At 49.7% G+C, this 14893-nt stretch overlaps 1 protein-coding gene across 9 annotated transcripts in view; it reads right to left on the bottom strand.

The window, feature by feature from the left end:
* DOT1L (DOT1 like histone lysine methyltransferase) overlaps positions 1-14893 on the bottom strand; it is a 77314-nt gene that overhangs the window by 5600 nt on the left and 56821 nt on the right. The window contains exons 20-28 of one of the 9 annotated variants that reach the window (XM_039696797.1): positions 13593-14074; positions 12814-12937; positions 11913-12059; positions 10536-10662; positions 8568-9157; positions 6534-6739; positions 5254-5318; positions 3404-4363; positions 1670-2267 (exon numbers count right to left, since the gene is read on the bottom strand). In XM_039696797.1, the coding sequence (XP_039552731.1) occupies positions 1705-2267; positions 3404-4363; positions 5254-5318; positions 6534-6739; positions 8568-9157; positions 10536-10662; positions 11913-12059; positions 12814-12937; positions 13593-14074 (3264 nt within the window). In that variant the 3' untranslated portion in view covers positions 1670-1704. Of the gene's footprint in view, positions 1-115; positions 4364-5253; positions 5319-6533; positions 6740-8567; positions 9158-10535; positions 10663-11912; positions 12060-12813; positions 12938-13592; positions 14075-14893 lie in introns of those variants that run through there. The other 8 variants (XM_039696798.1, XM_039696800.1, XM_039696799.1 and 5 more) reach the window with 8 other exon arrangements.

Raw genomic sequence — 14893 nt, 5'->3', positions numbered from 1 at the left:
AGAAGTTAATCTGCTTTGAGTTTTGTTATTATTGTTGGAGAGGGACATTATGAATCATGGAATGATTTGGGATGGAGGGACCTCAAAGCCCATCCAGTGCCACCCCTGCCATGGCAGGACAACCACCTCTGGTACCATCAGTTCTGCTCCTGTGCTCCACAACCCAGCTTTGACACCCAGGCACTCTTCTCCAAGTCCCTTTTGTGCTTTGCCTCTATTTTCAGTATTTGTCAGTGAGAGGGACTGTCACACCTGATGGATCCTAGTCCAGCATGGTCTCAGTTCCAGGTAATTCCAACAGAGACTCTCACACTGCCCTCACACAGAGATCCCAAACTGACCCTCCTCATCATCCCCATCTTCTTCATCCCCATCCTCTCTCTGTTTGGGGTTTCCAAGCCCTCCTCTCTGCTGGCACACAAAGCCATTCCTCAGTCCTTTCCTGGAGGGAAATACTTACGTGCCTCCCAAAAGCCTAACCTGGGGTTTGTGGTGTCTGAGGAGGAATTTGATGAGGAAGACACTACACACAATGCACAGAGGCTCTCTCAGGTATGTTGTAATCGAGTTTTATAAGCAGCAAAGTGTGTTCAACCACGTTTGTAAGCTTTGGTACCAGTGGACAGCAACAACATCACAGACCTACAAGGAAAGCACGGAGCCAGCTCTGGGGCTGGACACGCTGGATGCACTTGGCAAGCACGAGTTGGTACAGCAGGATTGCCACAGAGTGTTTGATGAACCACAGGACCCAGCTCTGTGGTGGTACAGTTTATTCTAGAGACAGTTCAATAAATACCTGCTGCAGGAGAAATGCACACAGCCTCCAGAACCCTCCTCTCCTACAGCCTTCGTGGAGAGTGGAGCCCACTTCCCCCTGCACATTCCCTGTGCTCCCAGGGCTTGTGAGCAAAAATAAAACATCTGCTGGGGCTGTTCCTGCTGGCCCTGGCAGCAAGTCCAGCACAGGGAAGTGACAGGGAGTCACAGCCCTTCTCTGCTCCCTGTGTTTGCAGTGATGCAGGGGACACTGACTGCACTGCACGCCCAGGGAATTTGCTCTCCAAGCAAAGCTGAAGCTTATAACCTAGAGATTGTTAACTTTATGACTATTTAGAGCAGCTGTTGTTGACTGGCAGTTTTTACTGACCACCACATTGTCACACAGAGTCACAAAGAGGCACCTTTGTGCACCTCAATGCCAGAGACAAGGACTGGTTTGGGATAAACAGGCTGTGCAAGAGGGGAGGGGGATCAGATGGGCAACACCCACTTCCAAAAACTGTATAAAACCACATGGAAAATAGACATTTCCTCCTGTTACTACCTACAGAAAGAATTCTTTCTCTTTCTATGAAGACACCTCAGCCTGAACATAACCCTGAGCCAGAGTAGAGCTACCCCTGTGAGCACTCCTTGTCGAGAAATCCTGACTCCCAGAACAGAGAGCACCAACACTTCCCATCCTCTGCCACCAGCTGATTTGCTCCCCACATTTTAGAGATTCCTCTCCCCATTTCAGAGGTTTCTCTCCCCCATTTTAGGGCTCATTTTCCCCGTTTCAGAGGTTCCTGTTTCACGGAGCCCGGCCCCGACCTCTCTCTGCAAAGGAAGAAGCGTCAGTGAGCATCTCGCACGCAAACTCCTCTGGTTTTGTGTCTGGCCTTACCTTACAAAACAAGAACTGTTAGCTAAGCAAGCTCTTTATCGTGGCTTAACCCCCGAAAGGTGCGAAGCATAAGGAGGCTGCATGCCAAGGGTCACCCACATAGCGGCCGTGCCAGCGGCGTTGGGCTGCGGGAGCACGCGGGGCAGGGGCGGGTGGTGGACTGTAAAGGAGGGGCGGGAGGGTTTGTGCTGGAGAGAAGCCAGTTTAAGAGACAAAGAAGAGTTAGACTGGACAGGAGCAGAGGAGGAGGAGGGCAGGAACGTCTCGCCAGGAGGGATGGAGGGCAGGTTCTGCAGGAGAGCAGGCTCGGAGTTAGAAGCGAGTAAAGGAGGAGGGGGAGGCAAGGACACGTTAGGAGGGGGCGGAGGGGGATGGAAGACAGATTGCACTGGAGCTCTGTTGAGGTGCTGAGCAGGTCTAGTCTCACTAGATGTTACTAAATTAGAGGAAGAGGGTGGGAAGGATGAGGATGAGGTGCTGGCAACAGCCTGCAGAGGGTTTAAGCTTAGCACGGTGCTGCTAGAGACAGCACTGCCGCTGAAACTGGCTCCAAATTGATGAGGAGAGGAGGCAGAAGGCACCGCATGGTTAAAAATACCTGCAAACAGGAGAGAAAAACTCAGCTTCAACAGATGGCCTTTGTACAGTCTCAAGTGACAAGAGAAACAAAACAAAAAAGAAAACAAAAAAAGAAACAAACAAACAAAAGCAAAATTATAATAGTTACAGCCCCATACAAAAATGTGCAGCGTGAGAAGGCAGCAAGCAATGAAGAGATAATGGTGCAGGCCAGGAGGTACAAAAGGTTCCACTTACCTTTCCTACTGCCAACCTCTAAATGCCACGAGGAAAAATGGTCAGACCCAAGAACTGTCAGTTCTATACCACACGGGCAGAGTTTTGATGAGATTAGAAGTGATCTTTAGAGTTGCTTATCTGAAGACTCAAAGTGCTGCTCTTCCCTCCCCACCCTCCTGCTCCCCCACTTACAGGGCAGCAGAGGGGAGGTGTAATTCCAGCAAATCTACGTGCTGAGAGATGTGAGAGTTAGGATTTCCCGACATGGTGCCTGAATGTTTATGGACAGGTAAGAAAAACTGCCCTAGACACTTAGAAATGGCAGGTTCAGCCTATCTTCTGGTCCTGCCACCTTGTCCCCGGTGTGGGCACAGAAGCCAAGCCTGTGCAGAATCCCAGAAGTGCAAGGTGCATATGGCATTGCCCTTCCTGGCCAAGAAATGCTCTTCATGTCCATTCAAGGGCCAGAATGCTACAGAACTCCCAACACCAGCTCCTCTGATGTTCTGCTCCTCCTGGATCATGCTAAATTCATTCAAGGCCTAAACTCAACCTTTAGTCAAGTTGACAAGTTAGAGATCCTTAACATGGTACCAGGACAAGTCAAATCTGTTACCTGCAGGCAGACCTAAGTTGGTTCCAACACAGCAACATCTGAACAAGCAAACATTATCAATCACAAAGTCTGGGTGTATTGTTTCATTAAGGTGGTACAACAAGCTCATCTAGCAGACAAAGCTCATGAGATTTCACTGTAGGGAACTGAAATCATCCTAGCAATTCCAAGAGAGAGAGAGAAAGAGAGAGAGAGGAGACTGGTTATGTGGGACAGATCTGCTTCGCATCCTGTAGAAATGAAAGGGTTTCACCCCTGGAGAGGCAGTGTCAGACTTTCCTTTAGGCCCTGTCTTATACCAGAGAAAGAGTTCTGCCTACCTCCAACTGTTCCACCTGTAACCCCAGGAGAGAAGTTCCCCATAGTGTGAGAATTAGTCAGTCTGGTTGCAGCTGATGACACGTGGACCAGACTGGCAGCAGCTGGCATTGAATTAAATAAGGACTGCAATACTGAGGAATTTGTCACCGAGTTGAGGTTTGCTTGCAAGGCCATGGGGCCGAGGGGGAACTGCGATCCAGTGGTCAGAGTGTTGAGGAAAGGATGGTGCGTCGGGACAGACGGCGCTGGGTTCCCTGCTGAGGAAACAGCAGTAGAAAGGCTTTTACCATTCAGAAGGCCACCAGACGAAACAGCAGCAGAAATGAAAAGGTTGTGGCCGTTTTTAAACTCCACGTCTCGGTCCCTTCCCTTGCCGACCTTTCCGTTGTGCTGCACAGAGTTTTTGTCCACAGCCCCCCCCGCTCGGGCGCCCAGCTCGCTGAGCTCCTTGCCCTTCACCCCCGGCCGGCTCAGCTCTTCTCCCTTGGTGCCCAGACCTTCCAGCTGCCTCTTGTTCAGGAACAGGTTGGTGTCTGACACCGCCAGGTCCTTGCCTCGCTGCGAGGGGAAGCCCAGGGAGCAGTTGGGAGCAGAGCCATCCCCAGCTTTGTGTGGAAGAGCGGCGCCGTCCATGAAGCCGTGCAGGCCCAGCTCGGAGGACAGGCCCCCGTTGTAGCTGAAGCCATTGGGGGGGTTTGTGCCAGGGCTCAGCCCATCCGAGGGCACTGCCAGGCTCTTCCTGGGGTGTCCTGGGACCTTGGTGTCCATGGGCAGCCCGTCCTCGGAGGGAGGCCTGAAGGCAAACAGGGAGTTCTGGCTCAGGGCTGACGCGGCCTGCAAGGGGCTGTCTGTGGTTTTGGTCAGGTTGATGTCAGATATCGGTGAAAAAGTCGATTTCCATTTGCTGCTGTTCATGTTCTCGTTGCTTTGTGCTTGTTTCCTCCCCGATATGCTGCCACCTGGTTGGGGGGGGAAGGTTTACAAATGTCAATAAACAGCATTCACTCAGTCTGCCCTGTGAGAACAGGGTTTTATAGAATCAGAGTCCTTAAGGCTGGAAAAGACCTTTAAGATCATCAAATTCAATCATCAACCAGCACCACCACCATGGTTATCACTAAACCATGTCCCCAAGCGCCCCATCCACTCATTTTCTGAACACTTCCAGGGATGGTGACTCCACCACTGCCCTGGGCAGCCCCTTCCAATGCCTGGCCACCCTTTTAGTGAAGAAATTCTCACAATTTCAAATCTAAACCTCCCCTGGCACCGCTTGAGGCCATTTCTTCCTGTCCTGTCCCTTGTTTCCTGGGAGCAGAGGTTGATTCCCCCCGGCTGTCCCCTCCTCTCAGGAAGTTGTAGAGTGAGGACTCCCTGAGCCTCCTTTTCTCCAGGCTGAGCTCCCCCAGCTCCCTCAGCTGCTCCTGGTGATCCAGACCCTTCTCTGAACAGCAACCACATTTTTTACCCTTTAAAACCCACCTTTAATCAGTCTGTAATTCTATTTCTGAATCAAAGGCAGAAATATTTGTGAAGTCGCCTAAAGGTCCTTAAAATACAGTTTAACACTCTGGAAAAGTCTGAGAATACTGATCTGCTTTTTCCCCCTATATTTGTACAACAGATCCCTCCTCAAACCCTGAGTCAGTGAAAAAACTGGTCAGATCTTTGCTGGCCTGTGACTACAGAAAGAAGTGACCCAAAATCTGTAATTAGCAGCCACCTGGCTTAATGATAATTAAGAATCACACTTGATCTAGCAGCAGAGATAAACATCCCACTGACTGTCAGCTTCACCCATCCCCAGGCCCAGCCATTACCACAAACAATTCCCATTCCTCACACGTACCATTTTCAACAGTCTTCTGTGGAGATTTGCTTTCCAATGATATTGTTGCAATTTTCCTCTCAATTCTAGTGGGAAAATAGAAAGGTTATAGCAAACCTGTAGCAAACCTTCTGTTGCACATTTCCCATCACAATCTATACTCCTCATGATCAGGTCTTATCAGATGAGAGAGCATAAAAAACCAATTCAGTCCCACAGTTTTTGTCACTAAATAAGTTTATAAACATCCAAAAGCCCACCACAAACTTTAGGCAGGAGCTATTACAGAATTACTGCTCTTTGACACGATTAGTGCACGTTCAAAGAATTTTGTTGTTTTCTTTCAAAACAAGAAGCAGAGACACATTACTATAGTGGTTATCTCTCTAACCACAGGATGGTTTGGGTTGGGAGGGACCTCAAAGCCCATCCAGTGCCAGCCCTGCCATGGCAGGGACACCTCCCACTGTCCCAGGCTGCTCCCAGCCCTGCCCAGCCTGGCCTTGGGCACTGCCAGGGATCCAGGGGCAGCCACAGCTGCTCTGGGCACCCCAAGCCAGGACCCTCCCAGGCTCCTGCCATCTGCTCACTGAGCCCCCTCCTGGTTCCTGCTGAATCGAGGGGAGGAGAGGGGCAAACCAGGCTGGTTTGGGGGCTGCCAGCAGGACTCGGGGTGCAGGAGATGCAGCTGAGGTGGGGGTGGTGGCTGGCACGTGTCACTGTGTCCTGACACATCAGCCCAGCCCCTGTCCCTGCACAGCCACCCCAACAGCCCCACCCTGAGCAGCCCTGGCAGCGCTGTCCAAACGCTCCTGGAGCTCTGGCAGCCTTGGGGCCGGGACCATTCCCTGGGCAGCCTGGGCAGTGCCAGCACCCTCGGGGGCAAGAGCCTTGCCCTGAGCTCCATGCCAAGCCCTGCCACAGCTCCAGCCCTTCGTGGCCTCCTGGCCCTGTCCCAGAGCAGAGCTCAGCCCCTGCCCCTCTGCCTGCCCTGGGCAGGAGCTGCAGCCCCCAGGAGCCTCCCCTCAGTCTCCTCCATTTCTCAGTCATTTCTCCAGCAGTTATCTGCAAGGCCAGACCCTGCCAGCCTTGTAAACACAGCAGCAGCAACAGCAAGTTCCCACATTCTACTGCCTGAATACCTTCCCTGTTCACAGCTTCAGCCACATAAGAGGTTTGTGATAATGGGATGGGCCTTCAAGCAAGGAGAACAAAGAGGCTTTAAACCCACCCCTCCTGCTGAGAGCAGTGTTATCAGCCCTGGGAGAAACCCTACCCTGAAACTGTGCCTGTGCATTCACCTGCTGCTATTGTGCTCATCCTCAGAGCCCTGCTCGTCATCCGATGTCAGGGGGGAGTAATGGACACCGTTGCTCTGAACGAGGGGCTTCTCTTTTTTCAGCACTGGGGGCTGGTCATTGTCCTGGTAAGGAACAGGAGAGTTCTTCAGGGAGTTTTCAGGAGAGGAAATGGCTGTTATTTCTAAAGGCTGGTTAATGTTATTGACCTGGGTGAGAAGGAAAGAAAGCAGTTACACATGAGAGTATCCCTGGAAAAGCAGCTTGTTAAGGAGTTTAATGCAGGTTTAACTTGCTCTGGGACATCCAACAGCTGCTTGTTTAGCACTGCTGCTGTTTTCCATCTCCTGCCTCAGAACCTGGGGTGAAAGCTTAAATGTAACTTGGAAAAATAGCTAATTTTCATTCTTTGATTTTATGTTTGACATCAGAAATGACGACCTGGGATAAACCTTTTCTTCTCAAAATACACTGCAGGATCACATGCACACAACTCTCTAGCTGGCTTCATTAGCAAGAATGCCATATGCTTCTGGCACTCCTCTGCTGTTTAGTCAATCTTAGCTTAAACTATTTTCAAAATATTGAATCTACAGCCTCAAAAATCAACTTCACTGCAGAAACAAGCTCTTTGTCATGAGAGAAGAGATTATTTTTAATTTTTAATGCTCTGACAGCAAAGAGCTCTTTGAAGATGTTCTGCTTATACACAAACTGTTCACCAACTTAGTGAAAATGAGAGGCAGGAGAATTGCTGCAAAGAGCCTTCATGGCAATTCCAGCTCCAGCCTGGGAGCCTGGAGCTTATCCCTTGTGGAATCCTCTGATTCCTTCCCCCAGGGAAATCCCCAGAGCCTTGCCTTGGAGACACCATAGCCTTTCCATACTCTTACCACGGAGTTCACCCCACCTGGGTGGACAGAAAAGACTTCCCCATGGAGTCTTGCCCAACATTCATCCATCCCAGTTCCTTTCCCCATATGTCCTAGCTTCCCCTGTTTTCTCCTTTCCCTGTTTCCTCCTTGGTTGTGGTACCCCTGCTGGCCAGCCCCATCTTCCCTGATAGCCAAAGCCCTTTGCCCTGCCCTTTGTGCAGCCCCTGTACCCTCCACTACTCAAACCTTGTGCAGAGCACATGGTTTGTCTTTTGTCTCTGGTTTCCCATTGGCATGCTGAAATAAACCTCACTGGAACTGACCATATGTTATAAATACACATTATAATATTGGCTTTTCACAAATATTAAAACGGATTTTATATGTGTGATGTTAAAGTAACTGTGTTATAAAGATATAGTTTTTATTTCTGTTATTAATTAAGCTTAGACATAGTAGTGAAATAGCTGATGTAAGTGTGCTTGTGTTAAAATGCCTGCTTGGATGGGATAACATCCAATGAACACAGGATGAGGACACCTTACAGATCTGCCAACCATCAGCACTCACTGTCTGATGACAATAGGACCAAGACCCAAACTGAAAGTGATAAAGACAAGGAACCAAAACCACAGCCAAGAAACATGCATGCTCTAAAAAGGAGGACCCAAGGAGTGGCAATGTAAAATAGTTCCTGGGATATGTAAACTTATTTATGGATATGCTTAAGGGTCTATGAATATGCAACATGCTGATGTAAGGGAAAAGGTATTTAAGGGGTATCTCCAAGATGCACCTGGCCATAATAACCATTGCTCTATGGTCCTTGTCTCCCACTGTCCTTTATTAAACTTCTTAAATTTTTACAGGAGAGTGCCGGTGTTTTTCACAGGCTGAAAACCCTTCCTTTATTAAACTTCTTAAATTTTCACAGGAGAGTGAAGGTGTTTTTCAGATGAAACAAAAGGCCCTTCTGCCTCTCTTTGCTGAGCTAGCCATGGTGAGTGTGGTGTGTGTGGACGTGCCTGCCTTGCCTGAATGCTCACCCAAGCAGCTTTTCCACGGGAGATGCTCACTGGGGAACAGGGAACACAACCACCCTCTAACCCACACTGCAAGCCTAACTCCAAGAGCCCTCCCAAAGCCCAGCTCGTGGCCTTACCATGGAGTTGATATTGAGGGGTGACCCCGAGGGCTGCGTGAAGAGCCCGGCCACGGAGGGCAGGGGTTTGCGTTTCGGGGAGACGGCGGCGTTCCCGCTGGCACTCCCAGTGTTGGATCTCTTCCGCCGGCCCCGCTTCTTCCCGTCCTGCCCGTGGGCCTGGCCGCTGCCGGGCACGGGGCTGTGCTTGCTGGAAGGGGATTGTTTTACATGTCCTGTATTAGGAGAGATTGTAAAGATGATTCTCCTCTTGGCCTCGTTCTCAGGATCTGAAAACGCTGCATCACACTGCAGGTCCCCCTTTGTTCCTTCGGCAAAGATCTTCTGAGCCTCTGCACTCTGCAGTCCCCCTGCCAGGCTCTGGGCCGGGCCACTTAAGCGGGGGCTCGAGTGCTGCTGAGCAGGGGAGTTCTGCCCAGAGTTCCTCATCATTAGCAAAGGATGTTGTGGAGTGGAACTCCGAGACCCTACAGAGTTAAAGAGACTCCCAGAGTCGTCCAGAGCTGCCTGATCAACACTATGGTTAAGATGGGCTGGGCTGTTTGTAAGATTTCCATTGACTGCCACGGAGCCAGAAGAGTAAGAAAAACCTGTTGAGAGGGAAAGTATAGATCATTGCTGGGGCTGAGCGAGAGAGAGGTCACTGAGTACAGGGCTGGGAGGGCCAGGAGGGATTCCAGCTCTGCCTGGAGAACAGCCAGTGACCCTGGATTACACGGGAAACACAGGGCTGCTTTTCCACAGGGCAGTGAGGACGTGGCTCTCTGGGTGCTGAGGTGCCAGCTGGGGGTTAGGGACTTCCACTGCTCTCTTGCCAGTTCAGGAAAATTCACTGCTATATGGAGGTACCCACAGAACATGTGCTCCTCCCAGTTTTCCATGGCATTTGAGTTTAAGCTGCGTTTGAACTATCACCCCTTTTGAAATCAGGGCTCCTCTACTCTCAATTCCTTCCTTTCATCAAGGAAATGGATGGCCAGACTCAGTCCTCCCCTTCCCCAAAAAGAGAAGAACTTGGCCATCCACACAGCCCACCTCCTCCAAATTCAATAAAAGGCTGGGACTCGGGGAGTGACAGGGGACCTTCAAAGACATAGTGGCAGAAAAATTCCACAAAGGAGGAATCCTGGGAAGGGAATTCAGTGTTTGTCACAGGGTATCATAAATGGGTTTAGGGCTCTAGGATGGGCTCTCTAAATGAAAAGGGCAGAAGAGAACAACTCGGTAATGGTTTACAACAAGGTTTTTTTAGATATTTCATTTGCTTTATAGATAAATGCAGCCAAGCCCTTTGCAAAACAGATACTGAAACAACCCAAGCCCCTCGGGGTGGTAAACACTGAGAACAAAAGCACTCTTTGGTGAGTGATCAGCTGCAGAACCTACTTTTCCTGGCCCAGAGTAGCTAAAGACCATGATTTCCATGGATGAGTGAGTCAGAAGCAATGTCTGCACCTAAAGGGATCCCCATCCTCTCCCATTTGAGCTTTTCCCACCCAGGTTGTTGTGCCTTTACAGCTGCTCACGAGGCACCTCCATAACCTGCCCCAAAGAGTTCATTCTGCTATTTAAAGACCCTGTAAAATACAACTTCTGGAGCCAGATCACCAGCTCAGGACACAGCTGTGTCACCAGCTGCAGACACTCTGCAGGTCACCACTGCAGATACCAGCTTCAACACTCTGCAGGTTTGCCACACTGTAAATCTGTGGCAATCTCTGGATCCCCACAGAATTCACAGCAGCAATTGCTTATTTACAAGTAAAGGCACATCAATCCAACCCTTTATGCCAGATGCACCCAAGCTGGAGACACATCAGAGCATCATCCATGAGTTTCTGTCTCACCCACAGTTATCCAGCACTCCAGGGCCTGCAGCACCTGGCAAGAAGTGCTTGGAAAACTCAGCTGGGTGCATTTGGGTGCTGCCCCAACAGAGGAGCAGCTGTGCACAGGTGAGGCTGTTACCTGAGGTAGCCAAAGCCAGAGGCTTGTTTCCAGCAGCATTGCTTATGCCATTATGAGAACTAGCACCAATCTGCTTTTCAAGTGTCGATGAGTCTCTGCTCTGGTGAACTGGGCTGGGTGTGCTTCTCTGGGGAGAGAAAAAGGCATTTCAGGAAACAGCATCAGAAATCTCCAGCTCAAACCAAATTCACATGCATTAGTACATCTGCCTGGGAAGTGGCTCTGCTTTCTGTATGCCCCAGATTCAGCTTGTTTTGAGAAAAGCATGGATCAGCAGGTTATGGGCCCAAAATGTAGTGATTAATTATACTGCAGTACTATCTCACACACAGCAGGCACCATGCAGAGAGGGAGGCTCCTCATCACAGGATATTCAGACCCAGGACAGCTCTGCCAGGAGCAGGAAGGGCTCAGCCCACTGCTGCAGCAGGGAGGAGACTGATGGTTGTATCATGTCCCCAGGCCTGTGCTCACAAAGCTCCCCAAAACAATCCCAAAGGGAACATGAAGTGCATCAGGCCATGTTCTCTGGGACATTCTCTGAGGATGTTCTCCAAAACATGGAAAACACCTGTGAAATGGCAGCCTGAACAAACAGGGAGGTGCCACCCAGGGCTGGCATTGCCCTAAGGACACCCAGAGCTGAGCAGACTCTGGTTCTGCTAAAGCCAGAAGTCTTCAGCTGGAAAAATGCAATGAATTTAATTCTGTGAAACAACTCCAGATTTCCCAATATGGGAGTGAAGACAAGCCACGGATGGATTCTAACTCAGAACTCTCAGGAAAAGCAGCAAATGCTTCTCAGCTCTCTGCCGCAGCACTGCAGTGACAAACTGGTGGGAGAAACTGGACCAGGCCTTTTTGAACTCAGAGAGGCAGGGACTTGTCACATCTCCAAAAGAGATGGCCCCAGAAGCTTTCTGCTGCAGAGCAGTCACTCACATGTGAGGTATCCCAGCCCCAAGGGGCTGCTCAAGCTCACCCTGCACACGTGTGAGGAGGACAGGCAGCTTTCAGGTGACTGAGACAGAAGAATTCTCTCCCAGGTTCCTGCAGAAAGCAGGGCTAAGAACTAACTGACACATGCAATTCTCTGCCACAAACTCTCAGGCCTTTCACCCAGACACACATTCCAGACTAGGCTCTCCTGAGGCATTCACTTTACTCTCCTTCCTGGCTGAACCCCCCTCCACCCCGCAGAGAAAGGAGAGGAAAAATCTACAGGATCCAAGAGCCAAGAGGATGCATCCCCCAGCAGCCTGCCCCGAGGAGCAGCTCCAGGATGAGCAGCCCATGGAGGATCCTGGGGCACAGCACCCCATTCCTGCCCACTGGGGTTTTAGTAGGGATGGAAAGTGTTGACAATCCCTTACTCACCACCTTCTCAACACGGCTAGGTAGGACTACGCTGGCCAGAGGGATACTAACAGGGAGTTTATTGGGCTGCACTGTGCTCAGAGGAATACTGATAGGGAGGCTGGTGATAGTTTCTCCATTACTCACAGAGGTTCTCTCTCTCAAAACCTGTAAAAGAGAAAGAGAAAGCAAAGTTCTTACACAGGATATTGAAAAGGTTTTTAAGGTAATGATAACCTGCTTGTTTCTGTATGTGTCATTCCCCCACTCCTTTTTTTTTTAAGGAATTTTTTAGGGAATGATTGCACATCAGACAGGGCAGGTGTGGAGCAGCTTGGTTACCAGCACCAGGCTCCTGGGACAGCAACATCCCACAGCACAGAAATGGGTAAATTAAGGCCACTGCTGGCCCCCAGCAGCAGGAAAAGGAAGCCTTAGGCAAGCTCATTTCCCTGTGTTCTGCTTAGAGCTCTCTGAAAAGCACTCAGATGTCAGATTTTGTATCTTGAGGCCCTCTGTAGCAACCAGATGCATTTCCATGGCAACCTGCTACTGCAGGGCACCTGCTGCTCTGTGAGCCCCAATATGCTCCATGGCTGCACCAATTACATGGACCATATTTTTTACTCTTTATTTTTATAACTATGAAAGAGCCTCCTTTCCCAGCTCAAGCAGACACGTGCCAGATCAAACAGCATTCCCACTGCATTACTGGTGCTCAGAAAGGAGCACATCTTTCTCTCCCTCTGACCAGCTCTGATTTACTGCATCACACCCACTGTATTTTCTATCATTTCCCATGCCAAGCTGGCCACAGAAAGCAGCATTCCTGCATTTTCCAGGCCATTCCTGCATTTTCCAGCCTGGCCAACCTGCCCTTCGTTGCCCCAGGGGCAGCACTGAGCTGCAGCAGATCCTTTACCTTCTCTCCTGCACTGGGTAAGGCCGCGGGGGAGGAGGGCCGAGTTTCCTGAGGACTCAGCTTTATGCCATTTGCAATTCCAGGGCTTGGATATGTAAGGCCATTCTCTTTGACATGCTCAGCTCTGGAAGAGAGATGTCAGGATGCAAAAGCCAGTGACAAGGAATTCCTGAACCACACTCAAGGCACTGTCCCACCTTATTTACCCCATTAGTTCTCACTGCTTGTTTTTGTGAAACAAAACTTTTTAAACCAGATCAACCTCCACTTTGAAAAATATCTTTTGCCAATCTAAATTGCCAGTGCCATTAACACCAGCCACTACCTGCTGCAGTAAGGTAGAAAATTATAAAAAAGGCCTGCTCTCCTGGAATCAGTGGCTGGCCTTGTCAGGCTGGCACTTTGCAAGTTCCCATGTGAAAGCAATCCTGGTGTGAGCAGTTGTTAGCATAACAATCTATTCCTGGGTGAAAAACAACCAGCACCTGTATAAACTGTTTTTGGATAGAAAAATGAAAACTATCCCTCTCAAACAACTTTTCCTGCACGTACACACCAGGGGTTTGAATGACCAATTAATACAGAGTAACAACTTGTTACTAATTAATAACAATTAGCAAGAAAACCACTAACCAACTGGAGTCACACGAGGTCTGTATAAAAATGTACAAAACTGTATAAAAACAAGTTATGTGGATGAAGAAGAAGCTTTTTCCACCATGAAGAAAACGGAGTCCATGTGATTTATTCTACCTACCCTCCCTCCCCACCCCTCTCACCTCTGTATCTCATTAGCTGTGGCTTTTCCATTGACGCCGTGGTCCTGATTCAAGTGTCTGCGCAGGGCGATTTTAGCAGGGGAGAACCTGGTGTAGTCAGGGAGGGCCAGGCTCGTCACCTTGTCTGCCTTCTGCCTGCTGCTGTGGCTGGGGGTGCAGGGCACGATGTCTTGGTCCAGGTGGGAGTTGGGGTACTGGGGGGTGTTCTGCTTGGACGAGGGCCGGCTGAAGGCGTGCTGCAGCTCGTAGGGGGTGGCGTGGCCGTTCATGGACAGCTCGGGGCTCATGCCATTGATGTGGGGCATGGGGAACTTGGAGCACTCCAGCTCCAGCTGGAACCTGCCCTGCTCAGCCTCGGGGTCACGGCTCAGGTGGCTTTTGCTGTGCAGCTGCACTGACAGGGGCTCCTCTGAGGGCGTGTAGGACTTGAGCTGCAGCAGCTCCTGCTGCCGCTGACTCTTCTCGAGTTCCACGATGCTGATCTTTAAATTAAGAGGAAAACAAAAATTAAAGACTACACCTAATAATTCTATCCCATTATGGAGTTTTGCTTCCAAATTCTTCTAAGTAAAGGTGTCTCTGCTTCTGGGAACAATGCAGAACAAGGGGCCCCAAAGTTTGAGAGAAAATTCATGCTCTGAGCTTAAGACCAAAAGGCCCAGGTGAGGGGAGTGGCTCAGAGACCCTAAGAAAGAACACTTCAGATCTTAAAAGCAAAAGGAAAATATCTCCAACTTACAAAAAGAGTGTGGAGTACCTCAGTACTGCACAGTCACTCTATGCCAAGGCATCCAGCAAAAGGCTGGAATAGCTCTGGAGCCAATCTCACAGGAAAGAAAAGCTCTTCACACAAAGAAGTTCAATTTCTTGTCACTATGAGAAATGTCACCCTGGGGGAAATGATTCCCACCCCATCCCTGAACGTGTCCAAGGCCAGGCTGGTTGGGGCTTGGAGTAACCTGGAATGGTGGAAAGTGCCCCTGCACATGGCAGGGGTGGAATCAGATGAGCTTTAAGGTCTCTTCCAACCCAAACCAGTCTGGGACCCTGTGATTCCTGAATTGAGACATCAGAGCACATAGGAAAATCATTAGCTTGTGATTTTTAATTACATGCAATGATAAACCATGATTCCTCCTTCCACAGCACCACCAAGGAACCAGGTCATGGTATCTATTACCTTTACAAGTTATCCACATCCTTATTTACTAAAATCCTCTAATAGGAAGCTCAGTCTCTGGAGGAATTAATAAAGAATAAATAAAAAAGCAGCACCTGGCTCATCCTTTCCCATCATATTT

Source organism: Passer montanus, unplaced genomic scaffold (genome assembly GCF_014805655.1).
Source record: "Passer montanus isolate IOZ18808 unplaced genomic scaffold, ASM1480565v1 scaffold114, whole genome shotgun sequence".
NCBI classification, from domain to species: Eukaryota; Metazoa; Chordata; class Aves; order Passeriformes; family Passeridae; genus Passer; species Passer montanus.
Note: the sequence above shows the minus strand (reverse complement) of the source record. Positions and strands in the feature narration are given on the sequence as shown.